The sequence below is a fragment of the Spea bombifrons genome, chromosome 1 (genome assembly GCF_027358695.1).
Source record: "Spea bombifrons isolate aSpeBom1 chromosome 1, aSpeBom1.2.pri, whole genome shotgun sequence".
Taxonomy (NCBI): Eukaryota; Metazoa; Chordata; class Amphibia; order Anura; family Pelobatidae; genus Spea; species Spea bombifrons.
The window spans coordinates 144,381,599-144,405,380 of record NC_071087.1 but is presented as its reverse complement, the minus strand read 5'-3'; the positions used below and the strand labels follow the sequence as shown (position 1 = coordinate 144,405,380).

At 40.1% G+C, this 23,782-nt stretch overlaps 1 protein-coding gene across 2 annotated transcripts; it reads right to left on the bottom strand.

Moving 5' to 3' along the window:
• Positions 1 to 3,806: 3,806 nt before the first annotated feature.
• On the bottom strand, positions 3,807 to 23,185 carry F2RL1 (F2R like trypsin receptor 1). Of its 2 annotated transcripts, none has more exons than XM_053447967.1 (2): positions 23,023 to 23,185; positions 3,807 to 5,119 (listed from the first exon to the last, which is right to left on the bottom strand). In XM_053447967.1, the coding sequence occupies exons 1-2, from the start codon at positions 23,084 to 23,086 to the stop codon at positions 4,020 to 4,022; spliced, it is 1,164 nt and encodes a 387-aa protein (XP_053303942.1). In that variant the 5' UTR covers positions 23,087 to 23,185; the 3' UTR covers positions 3,807 to 4,019. The 2 variants fall into 2 exon arrangements, with proteins under 2 accessions (XP_053303942.1, XP_053303941.1); XM_053447966.1 differs by lacking the exon at positions 23,023 to 23,185 and adding an exon at positions 10,022 to 10,213.
• Positions 23,186 to 23,782: the final 597 nt, after the last annotated feature.

Genomic DNA, 23,782 nt, shown 5'->3' with positions numbered 1-23,782 from the left:
CAGGTAGTAAGTTTGTGATGCCTCTCCTCACTGCTATATAAAGTACTATTAGGGAAGGAGCATTAATTATATGTATATAAGCAGGCCTGGACCAGCCATCTGGCAAAAATGCACAAAATCACACATAAAACCCACTAGTGCTAGCACCGGACCTACTTCTATACATTGATGACATTTTCTGGGGTGACCGCTGGCAGCTGAGTTGTTTGTCAGAAAACAGACGACCCTGCAATGTTGTGACAATATCAGAGATGGAAGATACCCTTCAGTCTGCATTCCAGGCACACCTAGGTACAAAGATTACTAAAAACCTTTTTCTTCACATTTGTAAGTAAAGGATATGCTAGCCGCGTATGCTTAGTAATGGTTGGGAAGGAGCATTGGCAAGAGTGTCTGGAACTCATTAAAAACAGGCATTCTAAGGACAGAGTACCTTATCTAGATACAGTATGCGGAAACTATTAGGATCGCCTTACAAGACAGTTCTATTAACTATTTCTAACGCAATTGGGATGCTTTATGTACGTATTTTAACCTTTTTTTAAAATTGTTCCTTTCTTCTATTTTCTGTCTTGTTTTTTTGTGCCAGACATGTTAAAAGCATTACAAAAATACACAACGATCAAAGAATGAAGATATTTATTTTGACGGTTTGCCAATAGGCAATGTGTTTTAAAGATGTTTAACATTATTTTAGAAAGTTTACTCAAGATGGAGCCCTGTTGACTGTAAATTATTTGAAACAAATGAGAAAAGCTGGTTGATTCCAGATTACAGACGCAAAAAAAAGTTACTTAACAAAATGAGTCCATACAGGGAGTGTTTCAAACATGAAATGATACTGAAACCTTCAAATCAGGTCACTGACATGTTGGATATATTGACATAAATTTATACAGGACAGTATTTACATTCCAAGGTACATCTAGACGCAATCATCACTAATGCGGCCTTAAATTAAAAAGAAATATACGTTATTAAAATACTTTGTGACCCTGGCACAAAATAAGCAGGGGATGAGCATTAAATGAATGTTCAAAATGGATAACACTACCATTCGGCCCCTGTGCTTTAGTCTCACTCAGCAACCTATTGAAGTTGGGTGCTGCTCTAGAACTAACCCAGAGTAACCCCCAGATGCCCCATCTATAGGTTCTGGTTTTACTACTGGGCATGGGATGACAGATACTAGCACCTTACATCTTACAAGAGGTGCAATACCAGGGCCACCATGCTGCATAGTTACCCTACCCCCCGTTGGGGAAGTCATAGGTTAAGAAGTGGTGCATGAGGTACCCCCCTCCGCATGTGCATGCACAGAAAGGGTTAACTATGAGTGCAATGGGAGAGATTTCATGGTACATATTTGCTGCTTCAAGCAGCCAATCAGTCATGAAAAACATTCAACGCAGGAGACAACGTTGCACTACAGCTTCTCCCGAAGGCAAGTAGTTATTTAATGCATATATAAAAGTAAAAAAAAACAAAACAAAAAAAAAACCCCAAGTATCTGGAGGCTGCCTGGGACACTGGAGTGTCCCTTTAAAAACATTTGTTCAGAAGGCAGAGGGTGCAAAATATTAGGCACAAAACAAACAAATAAAAAACAGGCGTGTACGAGAAAAACAGGCACGAGGCTAGTTTTAACCAGGTTTTTTGGGGGTGAAGCGTACACATCTTCTTTGCAGATAACTTCTTCGCGCTTTGCATTTAAACCGTTCACAACTATATGCAAGCTGGTGAAATATGCATCCAAATGTATGACAGATCCAATAATCACTTCAGTTTGTAACACCAACGAGAATAAAGAAATGGGTGAGCAGTTGGCAGAGTAGCTCGCTGCGCTCCATTCTACTCCTCCTCTTGTGCAAATAGAAATAATTTTCCCTGATAACCCTGAGCGCCAAGGATACCAATGAGAATATGAACGGATATTTACGACTAACACAGACATGTTCAGGTAACAGGTCCTGAGAGGACAAGACAATTGCACAATGACAAAGTATGACGACAAGCAAGGCAAACCGCAAAAAAAAGAAAGCCGGCGATGGAAGCAAAACTTGGAATATATAGACAAGAAAAACTATTTTCATAGAAAACGTAAAACATTTTTTCATTTATTTATACTAAAACTGGCATTCTAAACAAGTTACGTTATTTTGTTATAATCACAGCTTCCATACTAAGCACAAAATAAAGATGCCTTTACATGCAGTTACAGTGCAATATATAGATAATGTACAGAATTCTTATGCATGCAATAATTGGATATACATTTAAAAAAAAAATAAACTATCTTCATATAACTGTTTGAATTGCCAGTAAATCGTATTTACTAAAATTGATAGGAAAGTTTGCAGGAGTTGTGTTTTAGCGCCCTGATTTTACTATACATTATAAATGGCCAGTCTGAGTGACTTTGTGCTGCTGTAATAGCTTTGCTGGCCCTGTACAATGTATAGTTAAATTAGTCAAGTGTCTTCAGACTCATTGAATTATGCATTATACAAGGTCAGCTCAGCCCTTCACACTGGATCAAGTTTACTGTTTTGTCCCTTCATAAATAGAGCTCAAAGCCAGGACACTTTCCTTATCATTTGTTAGAGAGGATAATAATGGGGGGTCCACAATCTACCTAAAATACAGATATATTTATATTTGATCAAAAAACTAGCTTAATGGAGCTTCATTTTAAAAGTTAAAAAGTTAACTATTGAAATGTTTACACCACTTGGTAAATTTAGTTATGCTTAAAACAAATAAATAAAAATTGCCCCTCCCACAAAATGTCAGCAATTACATCCTTCTTTGCTTCATAAATGGTTAAAACAAATTACTTCCGTCTCATTTTTCTCCTCCCCTGGCTGCCTCTAATGAAACAATGAAGCATACTTAAGTACACTTCCTGCATATGCTTTGTAGCATCTTGTATATGAAATAAAATCTATGCATACAGTTAGTACGGGTAAAAGATTACTGCAAACATATTACTGAAAAAAAAATACAAAATGATACAACATACTAAAAACAGGTAAGTCATGTACATTAATGTGGACAATTAACTCATTAGGGCATAAAACTGCCCAAAAGGACTTCAGATTTGACACTTGCGCACAAGGAGAAAAGATTACAACACTTCTTTCCCCTGAGGGTACATGGGAAGCTCAACAGTGCTCCAGAACAGATGCATAGCTAAATATAAATATAAAAATGGTCATAACTAACATTATATAGATGTGCAGGGCTGCATAAAACCTAGGAAGCCATGGACTCTGAAATATAACTGCTGACAAAACAATTTACAGTTCTTCATGTGAACCTATCCCTCGGCTTCTCAGATATCCAGACTAACTTCTACCTACTTACGTCTGGTTCCTAACGTCTAAGCGTTAGGAACTCGCCCTTAGCATTACGTGCCTGCGCTGTGTGCAAACATATCGCTACATATACTGCCACCTTTCTACAATACGTGCACTCCTTCCGCAATTAACTGCACAATACCGTACCACTTCTACTTTCCCCGACGACTTTTGTTCTTACAATCTAAACCACATCTACGTAAACAGTTTCCAATGACTTCCTTATAAACAGGTTTAAGGCACAATTACTTTTAAAATAAGCTTATCAAGCCTCTATCAAACTAAATAAAAAGCTTTATGACGACAACTGAGAACATGTCAAGGGACAACAATGACCCCTGGGGGGGGCATGCAAGAGACATACAGTTGCTGAGGAACGATAGTGTAGATGTATTCCCAGAGCACTTCATTCTAGAAGCTCTTCCCTTAACCTTCATACTTTTAAGATTTGCTTAACATGTTAGTTAATATTCTAAGGTCGGACAGCACGTGGGTTTCCAGTTTTGGATAGCTAAGCATGGTGGGAAGGGCTAGTCCAAAAGAAAGATGCAAGGAAAGTAGCATTTTAACAAAATCACAGGATCTAGCCTCCCATAAAAAAGCCACTGTGTGCAGTCTCACAAATGTTCTTTTCCCCGTCATTTACAGAGGAATTCATATTTAACAGTTGCTTGTTTTTGTGCTATTTGAGCTTGAAGTGTAGGATTTGGATTTCCTGGAGTATTTCATGGAGCTGAATGAGATCTGCATTCTCTCTACAGTCCGTACGCTCCGGCATTTAAACGTGTTCTTTACATTTTCCCTAAAGTCTTCCGATACAAAGTAGTAGACGAACGGGTCGATACAACTATTCAACGAAGAGAGGCAAAGGACAGTAACGTACAATGCGTATATGTTACCAATGGCACCGCTCTTTATATATGAGTAATGGACAATAAGAAGAATGTTACTAGGCATAAAACATAAGAGGTACATGACAAGTACTGTAATAATCAGTCTGATGGCTCTCTTCCTCTTTTTTCCGATATTTTCATCTGTGATGGATTCATTCAACGTTTTAATCATAAGCGTGTAAGCTAAAGCAGTGAGGATAGCCGGGAAGAAAAACACCCCAACAGCAAGACACAAGAAGTAGCTAAACATGTCAATGGCCATTACTTCCAGTGGTAGAACATCATGGCAGGTTGTTATGTTGAGTTTAGGTATATAGACAGTTTGGTTGAACAGATACAAAGGGATAGTTCCCAACATAATTAGTACCCATATTGATAGTGAAACAATGAAAGCAATCCTTGACTTTTTCCTTGAGTGTGATATAGGGTCTACAATGACCCAGTACCTCTGAACACTAAGACATGTCATGAAAAGGATCGAGCAGTACATATTCCCATAAAAGAATCCAACAAGTACTTTGCACAGAGCTTCCCCATAGATCCAGTTATTGCCGTTTAGGTGGTAGGAGATTTTGAGAGGGAGCCATATCGCAAACATTAAATCTGCCAGAGCCAGGTTCCCCATGTATATCACAGCTGGGTGCTTCTTCTTTGCTCGGAAAAAGAAGACCCATAACGCAATTGCATTACTTGGTACGCCAACGAGAAACACAATGATGTATACGATGGGGAGAAAAACTGTGGTCAGTCGACTAGTCAAGACTTTTGCTGCAAAATCATCCACTGTGTAAGCAGTTCTTCCCGAAGTGTTGGTTGATTCCACTGCATGCCCAATAAAACTCCTTCCTTTTTTTGTAACATTCTGTCCTGAAATATATTAAACAAAAAAAAGTCAGTTTTATTATTATTTATATACAGAAAGATGAATCTTGGGTATACTTTAGTGTGCCCTTCCACATACCAAGACATTTTGGACAGTGATGTGCTTCCAACTTTGTGGGAACACTTTGGGGAAGACCCTTTTCTATTCCAGCATGCCCCAGTGCACAGAGCAAGGTCCATGAAGACATGAGTGTGGAGAAACTTGATTGGCTGCACAGAGCCCTGACCACAACCCCATTGAACACCTCTGGGATGAACTAGAACGGAGATTGTGAAATATGTGGCATAATTACTGGCACCCCTATGAATTCATATGAGAATATAGCTGAAGTATATTCTCATTGATATTTTACTTTTTTAGTACACCTGGGTGACTAAGAACAAGTAGGACTAAGTATCCAAATCACAAGAACAGCTGAGATTATATACATACAGAACACAAACATGGAAGTAGTATGTGTTTATTTCCGCTGAAGGGTTAATGCCTCGGTTACTTGGATAGCCTTTAAGTCTGGAGTCCTTGCCTACACCATTAATTAATTAACATTCCATGTACAGGTATGGAAGGCGCTGTATGCGCCGTACAACTGACTACGATAATGTTAGTCCTCAATTAATAATAATAGCAACGGGGGGACTTTGGTGAGCCCAGGTTATAACTGTACTTATATATAAATGTGTAATTGTTTCTCTGTCCTTTATGCTTTAAGCATTTTTGTGACTTTGTGAAAATACAGGAATCAGGTTACAGACAGAAAACTGGAAGATCAAGGACAACTGATACCTACTGATTATACTATGCAGGTATTTTACGGCACAAAACATTCTGTAAATGGCTCTTAAAGGTTCTTTATCCCACAGATCAGGAGCAGGCAGCTGGTTTGGAATAATAAGAACCCTGCAGAAGAGCTACGGGTGAAAGGGTCAAAAGTGACGTTTTATCCACTTCAGTGAAATACGACTAAATGCGTTAGAAACATACTTTGTAGTATCTTAAAATGTTCAAAACGAAGAATTTCCTAGAAAATTTCTAAGACTAAGAATTCATGATTTTTGCCAGGAACACTTAATTGTCATGTGACACAAAGTCAGACACTAATTGTAACATAAGAGGAAAATTGTTTTATGCTATTAAAGAGTTAAGAGTAAAGAATACAATGACAGCTCTGCTAAGGTTTACTTGCGTAACACGCTGAAGAGGGCAACGAACGCTTTGTATGAATGGAAGAGCAGTTAAAATCCAGCAGATCCGCTGCTATTACTATGGGGGATTGTAAAAACGCAGTCATGGATGAACGTCTAACATCAGATTTTTTTTCTCTCTTTACTTACTGTGTTATTAAGGGGTACACACGTGAAACAGTAATAACATTTAATAACACCGTATAACATGTATTTCCAATGCTTGTACTCCGGCAGCCAAGGTAGAAAAGGACTTCTCTTTATCTTGTTGTCCATCACACGGGGGTTTATTTATTTTAGTCGGAATGAGAGTCACCGTTTCAACTCATAGATTTTATGATGCCTTAAGGACCAACTCCACTAACCTTTTTTCAGTGGGCCCTGTACAATTAATGGTTACATTTTCTGAAAAGCCGCTTTATCAGTTAAGCTATACATTATGCAGGGCTCACACCGATACTGGTGTATACTGGTACGAGAAACATGCCTATGTCGGCTCATCTAGTCTAAACCATACACAAAGTGGAGCGCACAGCCTAAAAAGCATAAAAGGCATACATACTCAGATTCTGCAACAATAAAGATGCCCAATGAATACACAAAACAAAGTGAGGATTCAGAAACGCCTATTCGTCATGGAATCCCCAATATTTATGCCTTAGATAGGCGTTTTCTGAAAGGTATTCTCTGGGTACGCGCTGGACTCTTGCTTTGTTTTATGACCCATCTAGTCTGCCTGTTGTGAAGACACAAACCCTAATCAGTCTTAGTTGTCTCTCTCATTTAAACCTCCTATATTAGCCTCTACCACATCTGCTGGGAGTCTGTTTCACTTATCTAACACCCACTGAGTAAAATAAAAACTTCCTTACGTTACATCTAAGCATCTGAATGGAGGGTGCTACGCTCTTTTGGATTTGCCGGCCTCAAATTAGCCTAAAAATGCACTTCGAGTGACATCATTCTAGAAGAGAAACTCTTGTTGACAGGCTGTTTGAAGCTTATGCAAATGGGGAGTCAATGCTGCGGGTCGCGGTTTCACTTCACATTCCAGCATTAAAAGTCACAAACACAGACTCGCTTATTATAACATATTAACCTTCCCAACGAGCACGCAAACCACACGTAAGCCTCTAAAGCTACCTACATCCCAATGTCTACAACAACAACATTTATCCACAATAATAAACAAACAATCGTAAGAAGAACATTGTTACGATAAACAATAAACATTGTAGCCTATAAACATATTAGGAAGTAGATTACTGTTGTAACAATTAATGACGAAGACGTTATTCTGGAGTAACAACCCAATGTTACGGGAACATCTATGGAGTATCTCCAAGAGATCTCTCAGTGTTCTAGTTTTGCTTTCTCTGGACGGCACGGAACACAAGACTGTTTAACACAACACAGAAACCCTACGACTTAATTCCTATACATAAACCCCATACAATGCATGTGTTGTTCTTTGGCGGTGACACAACATTCAACTGAACTCACAGAGGAGCCATATTACTTCTGGGATGGAGTGTAAGTGTTCACAGAAAGACACAGACGCGCATGCACACACCTATCATTTATAAGGTTCAGCATATCAGCTATTGCCATCTTCGTGATCGATTCTGAACCTAGGTTTATGGTTACATTTGATGTAACGTGTGGATACAAAACCATGTTTCTTCTTCGTTCCAATTTCCGGGTTTTTTTTTTTTCTTTTTTAACCAGAATATTTCTATTGTTTAAAATTAAGCCCTAAACATATAGAAAAGATATGTGGTTAGATAAGCGCCCGTGTACACAAGAATTGCGTAACCCAGGGTAAATATTCCATAAGGGGTCAAAAGAATGTCAAGAACAACCAAGCCTACGCTCTGCTCCAGGGAGGCATGACATATCTTCAGCATGACACAATATTTGTGTCATCAGAGTAAGCTCTACCTGATCACTGGAGGTTGTGGAATGTTCCGTTAAGAATGAACTGGCCACAAGTAACGCATCATTTCCAAACGTCTGGTGGAAAATGCACATATTGAGCAACACAAAAGCTAGCATAACAAGTTTCCACTATCATGGTTAGCTTCTAAAAATAACATTTATTGTTGTAGCCTATAGTAATAAACGCAGTTTTTAGAAGAAATGTACACCTTTGCACAATACGTCAGATGTCTAACACATGCACACACACACGTTTAAACAAGGCTATGGATATAAAAAAAGGAACCTATTTCTCTGGAACTATATTTCTCTGGTTGTCTAAAGAGCATCCTATTCTAGAATGTATCTTCTGTCCTCCACAGTTTAGAAAGGCGTGATTTCTGTCCTAGGTAAGGTCCACTTTAAGGGCTTAACTTCAGGCCTGGGCCAAACCCATCAGAGACAGCAAAAGACTTCTCCCCTTGTTTTCAATACTGACCTAAAAAGGTCGAACTGCAAGGGTTGGTTATTGACGACAATTTTCTTCCCGTATCCCAACAGCTTACATCCGCAAGGTTGGAGGGCAAGATACGGATTCATTTGTTTCCACCGTGATCAAGAGGGACACACATGTCCTGGACTCGCTAGATACTTGGTTGCACCTACGGCCCATGCAGCCAACTTAATATCCGAACATGTAATTACCTAATTAAACTGAGCGGCCCAACCTAGTCCATGCAGTCACCTGCTTTGTGAGACACACTAAGTTCTGATATGAAAGCACAAGTTCTCTGTGCCAGAGATAAGGCCTTACAGCCACAGGTTACACCAGGAATATCAGCAGCATATTCTAGCTCAGGCCAATTACACTTGGGGCGCCAGGTCCAGAAGACCCTCTCATAGGAAACCGTTGGCGGATCACCCTATTTGGCGATCCGGATCCCAGCTGTAACAGTTACTTAATGGGCCAGTTGGGGGAGATCAGAGATCTCGATTATAATCGTAACACCGAGGAGGGCTGTGCCTAGCGTGTGTATAGTACACGCGCCCCACATCCAGGGTATGACCCCTTATAGCCCACCCCGAGCAGAGACGACAGCAGCAAAGAAGCGAGTGCGGCCAAATACATGCGCAAGATGTTTATCATATCCTTGGCTTATTTACATGACCCCCAACATACTTGAACACCAAGTTCACATGTGCAGAGGTAGCCAGATACTAGATCCACAGCATGATACACACGTCAGAAGGTGACCCCAAACATGTGTTACGTGTGTTACAATACTGCGGGCAGACCTACATCACTGGAGGAAACCCAACAATGGCAGAAATAAACATGGGGGATGGGTGACCTGAGAGCTCATTAATAAGCAGTTAATTAGAGTATAATTCGGGGTACAACTACATCCCCAGCTCTGCACCCCTAAAAGTCACCCTGAGGGGAACAAATCACCTAAGTCTGGATTTTAGCTTCCAGTATCTGTCCAAAATACAAGGGTAATAAACCCCAAAGCTCTGCGCAACACACACACGGGAGCCAGGCAGCAACACCACCCGCCCCCCGGCCCGCATCTCAGCCCCCCGGATTAAAACTACAAACCCGCCAGCTTTACAGAGAGAGCGCACACAAACTACACAAAGCGGAGCGCGCCGGGAATACCGGGCAAAAGTCACGCTTTAAGCTCCAAGGGATCCGAAAGTTTGTAACTCTGTAGAGGACCCTCAGGGTGTGCCTGATCCAGAGGAGAAAGCAGTAATGAGTGACCCTCCGTCTCCTCCGGCTCTTACCTGTCACTGACAGTATACACGCGCACAGCGCTACCCCCCACAGCAGCAGCCGGTAACAGCCCATACTGGAAGCCTTCTGTTCGGCGACACTCCGCACGCAAACCCTCACCGATCCGGAGCTGAGAAGTTAATGCGGGGCAGAGCTCGGACTCACAGGAACACCTAGCGCTGACGTCACGGTCATCTTTAGCCCCTCCCCGCCAGGTTTCCACGAAACTGGACAGTTTGCTCCAGAGAGCTCGTTGGCCACGCCCCGAGTCGTTTTGGAATGGCTTTTGGCCAGAGACAGACGGACGGTCGCCGCGCCGTTGGTTTCTTCGCTCCTAATGTGTTGCGCTCCGGCTCCTTGGCTGCCTCACCGAGCCTTTTATGCTTTTAACGAGTTTCCCCCCAAATGGAGATAATATCTCGTGTGAGGGCTCCTTATCTTAATAGCGCATCTGGATAGCACCACAGAGATGGGGGGGGGGCTTTGTAGCACTGTTCTGAGTCACATTTATATAATAGACATTTGGATGGCATTCACTAAAGGTGTATCAGTCCTATACCAAAACCATTTGGAGGTCACTATAGTGAAATTCTAGATTCTATGCATTCAGAGGCATCCTAATAATAATAGACTTTATCATCTACACACCTTCAGGGTCAGACTGGGGAGGACTTGGGGATCAGCTTTTTTTTCTCCCCAATCTTGTTTTTATGTTTGTTAATTACACCCCCCATAAAGCACACCTTTGTAGAGTTGCACAGTTAACCCCTTCATGACAAGGGGCATTAAACAGAATAAAGGCTCAAGCTTGTGTGTTTAACCTTTATTCCTCTAATTGAATTTTAGGGTACCTGCTGAGGATTAAATTATTTCAAGGTTTCATATTAAACCGTATTCATGCTAATAAATACTATTTATTGGGGAATGTACCTGGACCTGGTTAAACTGTCATATGCCGTATAGCCGTATACATGCTATAAATGTGTTTTCATCTGATCAGTACGCACACGCATACATACTAACCCCCTCTGTTCTTCAAACTCTCCACGCCCCCCCCTGGTCTCCAGTACAGATATCCGGAGTGCTGAATAATCCACACACAGACTACTGAGTAGAATCACAAAGCACTGAAGTTTATTACGCAGCTGATAATATATATATAGTTAACAGAATGAATAAGAGGATAGAAGAACCTATGCAAAGAACCCATCACTATTTCGACCCCTTTCCCCCACACAATGCTTATACAAAGTTACGTTGAGCATCCTTATTGGCTAAATACATATAGTTATGTAGAAGTTTCTAGAAAAGTAAAAAAGTCTGCCTAGAGATCTCAGAATATAAAAGGTTAGAAGCTGCACAAGCGACTGCAATTGCAGATGCACAGGATATGTAATGCTTACCAAGTAAGAGGAGTTGACCACAAGCCCTGTATGTGGTTCAACCAAAATGAAAACTGCACATGTCTAGAGTATATGTAACCATGCAATCTGCCTGTTAGCAGAAAACACAATATGCAGAGAGAGACAAAATGGATTTAAAATTGTGACTACATGCCTACACACCCTCTTCCTCTTACCCCGTAGAGACCTGTCTGCAATGCGACAAGCAGCCTACTGCTGCCTCTCTACCACCGCGGGGTCACATAACACCGGCGCCTGGATGACATGCGCCCGTGGTACCCGCCTCAGCACCCCCTGTAACCAAGCAAGGAAAGGGATTTATAGTCACCATGGCAACCTGGCACCTGGGGTTTGTTGAACCATGCCATACAATAACATACATTTACACACTCTAACACCCACTAACACGTACTAACACGTACTAACATTCTACGCTCAGGTACACACATGCTTGCGGGACACGGCTAGGACTGCCCACTGACATATAGAAGAAACACCTCTATTTAAAGGAGAAATGGGCGGGGAGTGGCACCCCGCTCCTGTGACGTCAGTGGGACCATCCACTGATGTCAGTGGGCAGTCCTGGCCGTCTCCCGCAAGGGCAGGCTCCGGTTAGACACACACACACACACTAACAGACTGACTCACTGACTCCAGCACTATACATACAGTATATATATATATATATATATATATATATATATATATATATATATATACACATATATATATATTGTAACTGAACGTCCTTTGAAGCACAAGGAGTTAGTCAGAGATCTTTCAGAGTCACTTGTCTTCTAGGGTAAAAAGCCAATTCCAGATCCAGATAGAATTTAAATATTTATTTTCTTCAAATCAAAACACGCCAAACAAACAAGATAAATCCAGCAGCTCTCCTGGCTGGCAATAAGAAGAGAGTGAATTGAACCAAGCTGGGCTTTTTAAACCCTCCTGATTAGACCAGGTGAGCTATACTTGGTCACCTGTAAATCCTGGTCTGGATTTTAAAAGCTGTTGGAGCACCACCCCACCCTGCTCTTCTGGATACTCCACCCCAGGGACCCATTACACAATTTACAAGTCACTTCCTATATTGTAGTTTTTTTTATTGTGCTTCTCTTTCCCTGGGGCTTTAATTTTACATATAAGGACACACAAAATTAGCCAAAGTAGGGCGTATATACCGCCCATCCACTACTGTACCGGCCTTTCTGTCACAATATATATATATATATATACATAGATATATATACATACGCAGAGGCTCTAACAATACAGTATACACACACACTGACTCCAGCACTAGCATTTACACGCTAACTCTGACACTACAGTATACATACACAGTATACACACTTACAGCACCCACTCACGATGCCAGCCCTGGTCAGCTTTTACCCCCTTTTTTTTTGCAAAACCCTGGGTGCCAGAAAGTAGTTTCTAGTCGCCATGGTGACCATGTTTTGTTGAGCCCTGCCATAGGTAAAATTAAGAAATACACCAAAAAGCCTTAGTCTCTACACACCTCACATGTTTTTTTTTTACTTTTGCACTCTTCCTTATTTTTGTTTGTAGGGTTTCAAGTAACTATGTTACTTAAATAGAATCTGGAAATACGTGTACAGCCTTCTTTTGCTTTCTTTGAACATACAATACATACTAGTTTAGGCCAAAAAAGGGGACAACATGGAATAGTAGATGGTGACAGGTAGCAACAAAACAGTAATACAACGAATTCTTCATCAAAAAATACTTCACTGGGGGGGCTGGTAGATTAATACAGTGAGGGAATCTAAACATGCATGGAATAGACATATCACTATCCTGAATATAGACCAAGTACTAAATACGGTTTGAGGTTTTCACAGGAGGACAAATGGGCAGACTAGATGGGCCAAATGATTCTTATCTGTTGTGAAATTGTAAGTTTTTATGTCTTACACGGACACCAGGGATAGAGGATCAGCAATCATCAATGCGTGTTCATTTGTCATGTCTTTCTTCGCACGATTTTCATCCACTTCTCAAAAATGATTGCACAGATTTGGTTCTCATGGGGAAGCACATATACCCAGTACTACCATAGGTTAGATGCAGTGTCTCGCATTGCTTATCTGCAGCAGACACATTGCCACATTCCATCCAGAAATTATAGGACTTCTATTATATGACACTTGATTATGTAAAAGAGCCCTTTTTTGTATGTATTTTGATTTGTAATGTATGTAATTATTCTATAATCTAGCCTAACGTTTAGAAAGTTCAGTTTGCTTATGTGAAAAATACTGCATAGCCATAGCGTGATTGTGTGTTTACAAGCTGCAAAATCAGGAACTGTGATTTGTCTAACGACATGTGGTTTTCCCTTGTCACCAAATAACATGTCTTTAAATTAGAATTTACTGGGCAAGTCCTATGTGTGCAATGTGGGTGCTGAGAAAAACCCTGATTTCAACTTGGGTGCTGGGCAAGTCCTGTGGATGCAACCTGGGTGCTGGGCAAGTTCTGTGGATGACAACTGAGTGCTTTGTGGTGTGCGACCTGTGATCTGTGCTTGCTATGTGAATACTAATGTGCATTTTTCACTTGATCGCACTTTGGTAGTTTTCTGTTTGTTATTTTATTTTAACTTTAACACCATAACATTGAATTCATTGATCTGTGATGGGTTAAGGTTCATATTCTTTATTATGCATTCTGATACGCCGACCTTTTATACCTTCTTCCAGCTGGTCCTTTTACATAGTTATACTGGCCTTTGATGATGTATAATTATTGGACTAGGATTATATATAAAACTAGGAAAGCTTGCACCAATGGCCCAGCATATATAATTAAAAAATGGTATTAATATACTGATGTGATATTGGGAGTTATGCTGTACCACTGTAAGTATATAGTAAGGGGAGTTATGGTGTTGCACCATCAATGTCTGACACGTTAGATATACTGATAGGAGTTACCCCCATCTGTGTCTGACTTGCTATTTAATAAGAGATACAATGTACCACACTCTGGATCACTATTTAATGATATGATTTATACCGTTGTGGAAGTTGTAGTATACCACTTTCAGGCTCTATATAAAATGATGGGAGTTATGCTTTACTACCGTCAGACTCAGTATTAGGGATGCACGGATATATATATATATCAGTGGACGAAATATATCGGCCGAAAAGGGCATTTGGGTAACTTTAGAACTTGAAAGCAAAATAGGTTGTTGCATAGTTGTGATCTATAGACACCTGGACATGCAGCGGGGTTTGATCATCTGCTAGTTGAAGAAATAATTAAGGTGTTAAGGAAAGGTGAGTTTATCATAATAAGGGCTTTACCCTGACTAAGATTGGAAACACTAAGCAGCTGGTGCCATTTTGGAGGAAGTTTGATGGGAGGTTATCTTAGGGCAAAATAATGGAGCCTGGTCTTGTTTTCGGAGATTCATACAATTTGCAGAAATGTGCAATTTCTTACAAATCCAAATGTGCTATTTTTAATAGTACTGTTTTTTTTTTTTATAAATCATTTTTTACTTGTAGTGCTAGGGCACTAGGATGTCAAACACTTTTGTTTTTAAAAAGTTATATTTTTGAGTATTCTTCTATTTTATATTGGTTGGGGATCTTTAGATAGAGTCCAGAAGAAATGTAGTTATTCACAAGTTGTTATTCTAACGGCAGCAGAACATTTCATTGAACAGACTTTCATTAGTAAGACTAGAAGAAAAAAAAAAAAAGAAACCACTATGATACTCCGCAGATGTGGGACAAATATTGAAGCATTTACAAACTCGGAATGAGAAAGATGACTCAGAATGAGGAAGATGAGAGCAAATAAGGATAAGCTACTTGCCAGCCACACTAATTCAGCTGTTCAATACGATACCGGACAAAGGGCCTGATCATCAGATCAGATTTGAGAGAGCTCAATGATTAAGCATGTTTAGTGCAAAATGCGTTTAGCATTGAGCCTATATCCTGTGTCTGATGCGATATTTTATCCTGTCTAAGGACAATATAGATTATTATTTTATGGGCTTATTGCCTTGTGGTCTGGTGTCAGCTGACGTCATCATTAAAGGTTACTGTACAAATTAAAAGATTAGGTGAAATTTTTTCAACTTGGTTGGAGACTGGCTTTAACCCCTTAAGGACAATGAGTTTCCTTAAACCCATTTAAAACAATGCATTGTGAGCCCGTACATGTACGGGCTTTGTCATGAAAGGGTAGAGTTCAGAGTTGTTATTAATGGAAAATTCTGTCCTAAGTCCACTGTTTTCTATTAATGTTCTTGCAGTGAGTATTGAAAGCCAATGTTTGCAGATAACCCTAATTTAGGTAAGAAAATAAAGTACATCCTTGCAAGGAGATTTTTTTCAAATTGGGGTACTATCAAGCGGCAGATGAGATTTCATGTTGACAAATGCATACTTAAGCATTTTTGGGAAAATAAATGTGTAAATTATATCTTAAATGGAGTTTAAGAGTTATTATTCTCTAAATTATTCACAACCCGCTACTTGTGTATAGATACAATGAGACATTTATGATAATGCAATTTATTTATCTAAAACAAAACAAAAAAACATGTTTATAACCACAACACTTTGTATTACAAAATTAACCTGTACAACAAACAGATAACATCCGCTTTTTAGCAGTGTAAATTATATAAAACAAAATATATACATCATACAGTACTAATTTTCTTGTGCAAGGACGGCCTGCGTTCTCTTACAAAATGGGTCACGGTTCTCCACTCTTGAGAGAAATATTGGGTTTTCATTGTCCATCAGTAATCACAGAACACCATTTCAACAATTACTTGTTTTAGTGCTATTGGAGCTTGACGTGTACGAGTTTGATTTTCTGGAGTATTTCATGGAGCTGAAGGAGATCTGCATTCTCTCTACAGTCCGTACGCTCCGGCATTTAAATGTATTTTTCACATTATCCCTAAAGTCTTTCGATACAAAATAGTAGACAAACGGGTCGATACAACTGTTCAATGAAGAAAGACACAGGGCAGTAATATACAAACAATAAATGCTGTCAATGTAACTGCTCTTTATGAACGAGTAGTGGATGATTATAAGAATGTTACTAGGTATAAAACACAAGAGATACATGACGAGTACTGTAATGATAAGCCTGATGGCTTTTTTCTTCTTCAGACCAATGTTTTCATCTGTGATTGATGCATTTAAAGTTTTAATCATGAGTGCGTAAGCTAAAGCAGTAAGTATGGCTGGGAAAAAAAATACTCCCACTGCTAGAGAGATGAAATAGTTAAACATGTCAAAGGTCAGCGTGTTCAGCGGCAGAACATCATGGCAAGTTGTAATATTGAGCGTACGCAGATAAGTGGTTTGGTCAAACAGATATAACGGAATTGTGCTTAAAATAATTAGAGTCCATATAGTTCCAGAGACTATTAAAGCGATCCTTGACTTCTTTTTTGCATGTGACATGGGGTTCACGATAACCCAGTATCTTTGAACACTAATACAAGTCATGAAGAGAATAGAGCAATACATATTGCCGTAGAAAAATCCTACGAACACCTTGCATAGGGCTTCGCCATAAATCCAGTTGTTGCCGTTTAGGTGGTAGGAAATCTTGAGTGGAAGCCATACAGCAAACATTAAATCCGCCAGAGCCAGGTTCCCCATGTATATCACAGCCGGGTGCTTCTTCTTTGCACGAAAAAGGAAGACCCATAACGCAATTGCATTGCTTGGCAAACCAACGATAAACACAATGATGTAGATGATGGGGAGAAAAACTGTGGTCAATTTGCTAGTAAGCACAGTTGCTGCAAAATCATTAACTGCGTAGAAGTAGTTCCCAGATCCATTGGAGGTCTCTACCTCAACAAAAATGAAACTTCTTCCCTCTTTAGTGAATATGTAGAATTCGTTCCTGAAAGGAGAAAGAAAACAATTATACAACTTGCTTTTGCCATCTAAAACATAACTATATCGATAGGACAAGTGCCACCAAATATTCTATTCTACAAAAAAGAAATACAAAACATAAACTAGCAGTAGCCCCAACAGTTACAGCGCATTCTGTTAACATTCTTTCCTAAATAAACACGTTTCTTTGACCTGGCTTGCACGATTCCTTGTCTCTAATAAAGGGACATTCCAGCCATCCCATACGTTTCAGGGCATATGATCGCATTGTAGTCCCTTCATGGTGTTCCTACTGGAAATACATGGGGCGGATTATGCAGAATCCCACTTATCACATGGGATATGCTCACCTCCAGTCAACTCCAGCATTGGCTTAACACACACTGGTGGTCTGTTAAGACCCCCTGTGCGCATGCATGAAAAGCGCTCCCCATTGATTTCAAGCAGCCAATTAGTGGCAAGTATAGTCAGACCATATTCTTTTAAAATAAATGTTGTTTAAATACTAATTGAATTATTATTGTTCAAGTTATTGTTAAAAGAGTTCTGTTTAAAAAAAAAAAAGTGTATAACTAAATAAACTACACATGTAAACATAAATTTGGAATTACATTACTTTTTTCAGGCAATTGAAAAAAAAAAAAAGAATTATGCTGATCACTCTCTGAGCACCTGATGAATTACATGTAATAATAAAATTACACAATCCTTGGCAGGATGTTTAGCTGTTGTCACTAGACTTGGGCGCCAGCCAACTCTTGGCGTTTGTCTTTGTGGGGGGAAAAAAATCTTCATCACCCGTTCCTGTGTTCGGTTTGGGTGAATGTTCATGTACATTTTTCGTGTTAGTTTTTCCTTTTATCTTTTAGAAGGGGTAAATACAGGGTTAACGCGGTACGCAGCAGCTTTGGCACCAGGATTTTAACACCTTAAGGACAATGGGTTGTGCTTAAAGCCATTAAATACAATGCATGTACGGGCTTTGTCATGAAGGTTGTTGTCAGACGAGCCCCCTGCTCGTGACCAATAGAGTCGCTCGTACGGACCTTTAACTCCTGACGGCTAAACTCCGCCTGGGGAGTCCAATACCTGCTCCAGGAGTTAAAGGTTTGTATTAGAGACCAATAAACTGAAAAAAGACTGACAATCCGGCTGATGACACTGACTGCCTCAGATGTTGATCCTATATACAATACCTCCCTCTAGTGTCACTTCTAATGAAGAGGTCAGTCCATTATGATGACATGAGGGTGTCTGTACACGTGATAGTATCAGATTTGCTCCCTTTTTATGGCAACATCTAACAGAAGTATCCCAGTAGACACAAATGCAGTTTGTGGGCAGCAGCATTTTTAAAGATGTTCTGACTTGTTGTTCTGGCTCGTTGGATCTCATAGCTCACCAAAGTTGTATAACAGAACACCCCGGGTTATTTTATGCTAAGGGCTATTCGTGCATCCCATTGACCTGGCAGAAATTAAACAATTTATAGCACTAAACCTGCTGATAAGCATCCCACCTATCACATCCCTACTATTGGAATAGAACCCCTACCCTAGCTACCTCTATTTTTCTGCAGCGATAAACAGGGATAGATTTTTAATTTTAAAACATTTTTATTACTTTCATTTCTCTGATAATACCCTGTGCACTTTTTCTTAATTATGGGTATATCTATGTGGGCAACTACTAAAGCAGGATCCCTTAATTTCAAGTTATTTTTGTGCTTGAGACCATGGCTTGAGGGACTCTAGGAAAACACTCTCCCAAAGCAGCTGATATCGGCAAAGTCGGCGTTCTGTGATGACGTTACGCCATAATGAGTTGTTGGCAGTCAAGTACACAGATTGTCAGGGGCATAACTACAAACCACATGGCCCTGGTGTGAAAATTGCCCTGCCCCCCCCACTTCAACAGCAAGTCTGTGCCATAATTGCCATCTCAACCTGTCTGTGTCTTCTTTTCTCTTTACCCCCTTCTAACATATACCCTGACAGAGATATGTAAACACACACAAATCACACACTCATACTCACTAACACACACTTCATCTCAACCCACTTTACACATCCATGCATACACACACACACACACACACCATTTCACATTCAAGCCCTCACCGCTCCAGTAGCTTCCTATCCAGCTGCACGCACACACCACGAGCAGCCTCGGTTTCATGTGAGATAATGTGACCCAGCTACGCTCCTTTCTCCCCGTGCTGGTCCAAAATAGTTTAGAAAAGGCCCTCTGACCTGGACTGGTGTGGTAGTTTGGAAGGGTCCTTTCTAAACTATTTTGAACTGGTACGAGGAGATGGGAACAAGAGGTCGCAGTGGTCGCACCGGGCCCCTAGAGGCATGGGCCCTGTCGTAACGGCACCCACTGTGACCCCTGTAGTTACGCCACTGCAGACTGTAAGGACGTGTGTGCTGTCCACGATATACTAGTCTACTGTGACAAGATACGGAAAAACGTCACCAAACCAAAGGGCATTGCGTATTGCATTGACTTGGCTGACCAATGCCTGAAATCATATTTGGTGAATCTCAAAGTTAAATTATGGTATAAGAAAGTTCCCATTTATGTGATATATGTGGCAATGTTCCATACATTTATGTAATATAAAAAGGCAGGCACCAGGAAGGAATATACCTTCCTTCAGTTCCAGCAGAAGGTCACCCAAAGTATTCTTTTTTCGAACACCCCCCCTAACCCTGTACTTCTGCAGCCTGAAGATATTGTCAGGTAAACATTTCTCAGGAAGGATTCCACAACTGCCCCCAAAAATAACCCACAGACATTGTAGGGTGTGCGGTGGAAAAAGCATTAGGAAGAACAGCGGCTTTTACTGTCTCTCTTGCCCATCTCTGCATCGGCATCTGCTTTCAAATCTACCGCACACAGGTAGACTCTTAGAAAGCATTTCATAGATAGATAGATAAAGTTTTTAAAACTTGTTTTCATAATTAAGTTTACTCTTCAGTTTTATTTGGGGAATGCCCAGCTGCTGAGTACTTCCAAATACTTTTGCAAGTTGTCGCAAATTAAGCCTAGCCTGAAGCTGAACATTCTGCACAAGATAAGACTTGTCTGACATGGTAATTTAAGTTTGCGTGGTTTCTCAACAGAAAAGGGCCAAGCAGACCCTACAGATATTATTATAAGTACAAATAAAAGAAATACACCTCGGGCTTTATTGGGCTTACTGGCAGTTAAGGCCCCTAGGAACGCATATACCTAGTCATATAAAGGGATTGATATTTAACATCACACTTGCCTACCGTGTAAACTTTAAAGATTTGGCACATAACGATCCTGAAAGTTTAGGATAAGAAAAATGGAGAATTTACAATGACAGAGGATACTTTTTCATTGTTCATTTCTTTGCACTGCCACAGATTACAGCTCAGAGCCGGAAACCCTACAAAGGGCTTCTCCATGCCAATACCCAATAAGTAATTGCAGATTTAAAAAGGAGAACCCCCACCCATTTTATTATTATACCTTTAAAAAAAAAAAAAACACTTGTTTTTACATAAGTGCATTATTTGTGATCTAGCTCTGTTATACTAGGCAATCGCCCTTACTCCTTATATTGCCTGTGGTTAACAATAGAATGGCTCAGACTATCGAACTCAGATTACGGACTCTGATTTATGAAAGTCTATGGAGGATTAAACTTCATTAGTCAAGCAGGACTTCAATAGCACTGTCATCAAGAATAAGCTCAATGCGGCATGCACTTTTAAAAATCACCCAAAAAAATCACAACCGTCTACAACGGCAACCGCCAAGTGTGCAGATAACAGAAACATTGTTCCAAAATGAGATAACACCAGGGTTTTTTTTTTAATCAATGCGAACCTACATTAGTGCGCTTTATACAGCACTGTTTTTTTATGCTCAAAGTAAAATACTTGCTTTTCCTACGGTCTCCTACGTTATATCTATAATGTATATTTAGTATGCATGTATTAACTGCCCCATTTAAAATTCTACAGTGTTGTATAATTTATTGGTGCTTAATAAATAAAATTTAGTAATAATAAAGTTCTGCGTGTTGAGATAGTGGTCTTTCGTTAGATTTGACATTGTTTATTGAAAAATGTATATATTTGGCGTAAAAATAGCCATTTCTCATTAAAAAAAAACATTTGTTTTGACGTTAAGAACATTTTGGAGACACATGGCACATACAGGTTTATCAGTTTGTTTCCTTCCGTCTGCTACGTATAAATCTATTTTACGGAAATAAAGACGGAATGAATCATTCCACAAAGGGGCCATAGAAAGTAATGACTAATCCAAACAGAAGGCAGACCTGTAAAGGCTTTCTTTGTTTAACCAACACGAGACACACCTTCGGGATGACCTGGATACAACATTCCCCTTGTGCTTCATTTAATCCTTGAGCAATAACGCCTTGCTGAAGGGGGGGGTTATTGCACCATCATTTTGGCGATGTCATGAAGAGCGTAGAAACGTTCATTTTTTTTAATTTATTTTTACAGAAACGAGTTCTTTGTGAAGAACTGCAAAACAATACTATAATATATATTTGGGGGGGAAATGCTTTACTTGCATCCAGCCGCCGAAAGTGTTGTGTTGAGCCTGCAAATACCAAATTGTTTTTGGACTTTAACTCTCAGATGCTTATCCATATTTCAGGGGTGAGGCTGGAGAAGCACGCCGAAGAGCTTTGACCTAAAGCCACCCTGAACGTCGAATCTTCAAGGAACTGCCACCTTCATTATGTTTAACCATAGTCAATTTATGTAGACCAACTATAGTTCGTAAATTTTCTTTAAAAGTAAGGAATCATTGAACCTCTAGGAGATCTGTGGCGGTAAAAAAAAAACAACAACCACCATACCGAAGCAATACAGCGATCCGTTAAGTTATATTCTTATCGTCCTTATCACAAAAGAGCAAATCAACAACTATCAGCAACATTTTAACCTTAGATAACTAGCAAAGAATATTTGTTTATTTGCACTGTACTCTATCCAAACACCGCATATGATACCAGACATATTATCCACTGTATGTGGCGCCAGCTACGCATCCACTACATCTCTAGATTGTAAGCTCCCTCACCTATTATTCTGTAAGTCAAATTGTTATGTTATATACTACTTATTATGTCCTGTCTACCCATTGTACAGCGCTGAAAATGATGGAGCTATATAAAACAATAAATAATAATAATCTTGCATCAACCGCCACCATGAGACTTAATCTGATTCTAATCAAACCATCACAGGGACACATGCAAGCGATCAATACTTATTTAATCTGTAAAAATTGTATTTCACAATTCCTGATCATCTGACAAACGCACTGATTTGGTTAACTAAGTAATGCCATCAAATGGCCCAAAATGATAAAAAATACATGGTTGTCACGGAAATAACAGACAATGGAGGAGTATTACCTACTAACACATATTAAGCTCCTCTGAGCAGCAAAACACATAACGAGATCAGGAACATCATGCATCACATGACACTGACTCCCAAACTCAGCAGGCAGATGCAACAAAGTAAACAATTTGGGAAACTAACATAAACAAACAGGAGAAGTAAACGAAGAGGGACTAAGTGCTTCAGAATGTCAAAGTCAGAGATTTACTTAGAAACGACCTCCATAGGGTGTAAAGATGCCCCTCGTGTCCCCCACTGCTCTTACCTGTCACTGACAGTGTACACGCGCACAGCGCTGCCCCCCACAGCAGCAGCCGGTAACAGCCCATACTGGAAGCCTTCTCTTCGGTGACACTCCGCACGCAAACCCTCACCGATCCGGAGCTGAGAAGTTAATGCGGGGCAGAGCTCGGACTCACAGGAACACCTAGCGCTGACGTCACGACAGGTGTAACCACACCCCCGCCAGGTATCATTGAAACCAGTTTATTAATTATGTCGCCACTGTGACCACGCCCCTATCTGGGCTGGACTTAAACACTAGAAAACTCCACTGAACGAAACGATCTCTCCGTTTCTTAAAGGTTTGCTAACGGTGACATCAGGCATCCGGCTGTCAGGCGTCAGGATAACCTAAAGGATTTCAAATAAGACTTCTGAAGCGTGCTTTACTTATTTAAAAAAACTAGAATCATGTCGGAAAATACAAAGCATAGAATGTATTTCCTGATGAGTCACAGATAATACTGTAATATTCCATCAACACAGACACATTGCTAATATTCTGGAATTATGCATTATTAAAACATCACAGGGTGGTAAGCAGGTGGAAAAGCCCCCCAACAGAAGTGGTAGAGGCTCACACAGTAAGGAAATTTAAACATGGCTAGGATTTGCATAAAGCTATCCTGAATCAAGGACTGAGTAAGTCTGAGTCTGTACAGACTAGATTGCCCAATGGTTCTTATCTGTCACCAAATTCTGTTTCTATGATGCCAGCGTTTTGTGCTGTTCTGGTAATTCTA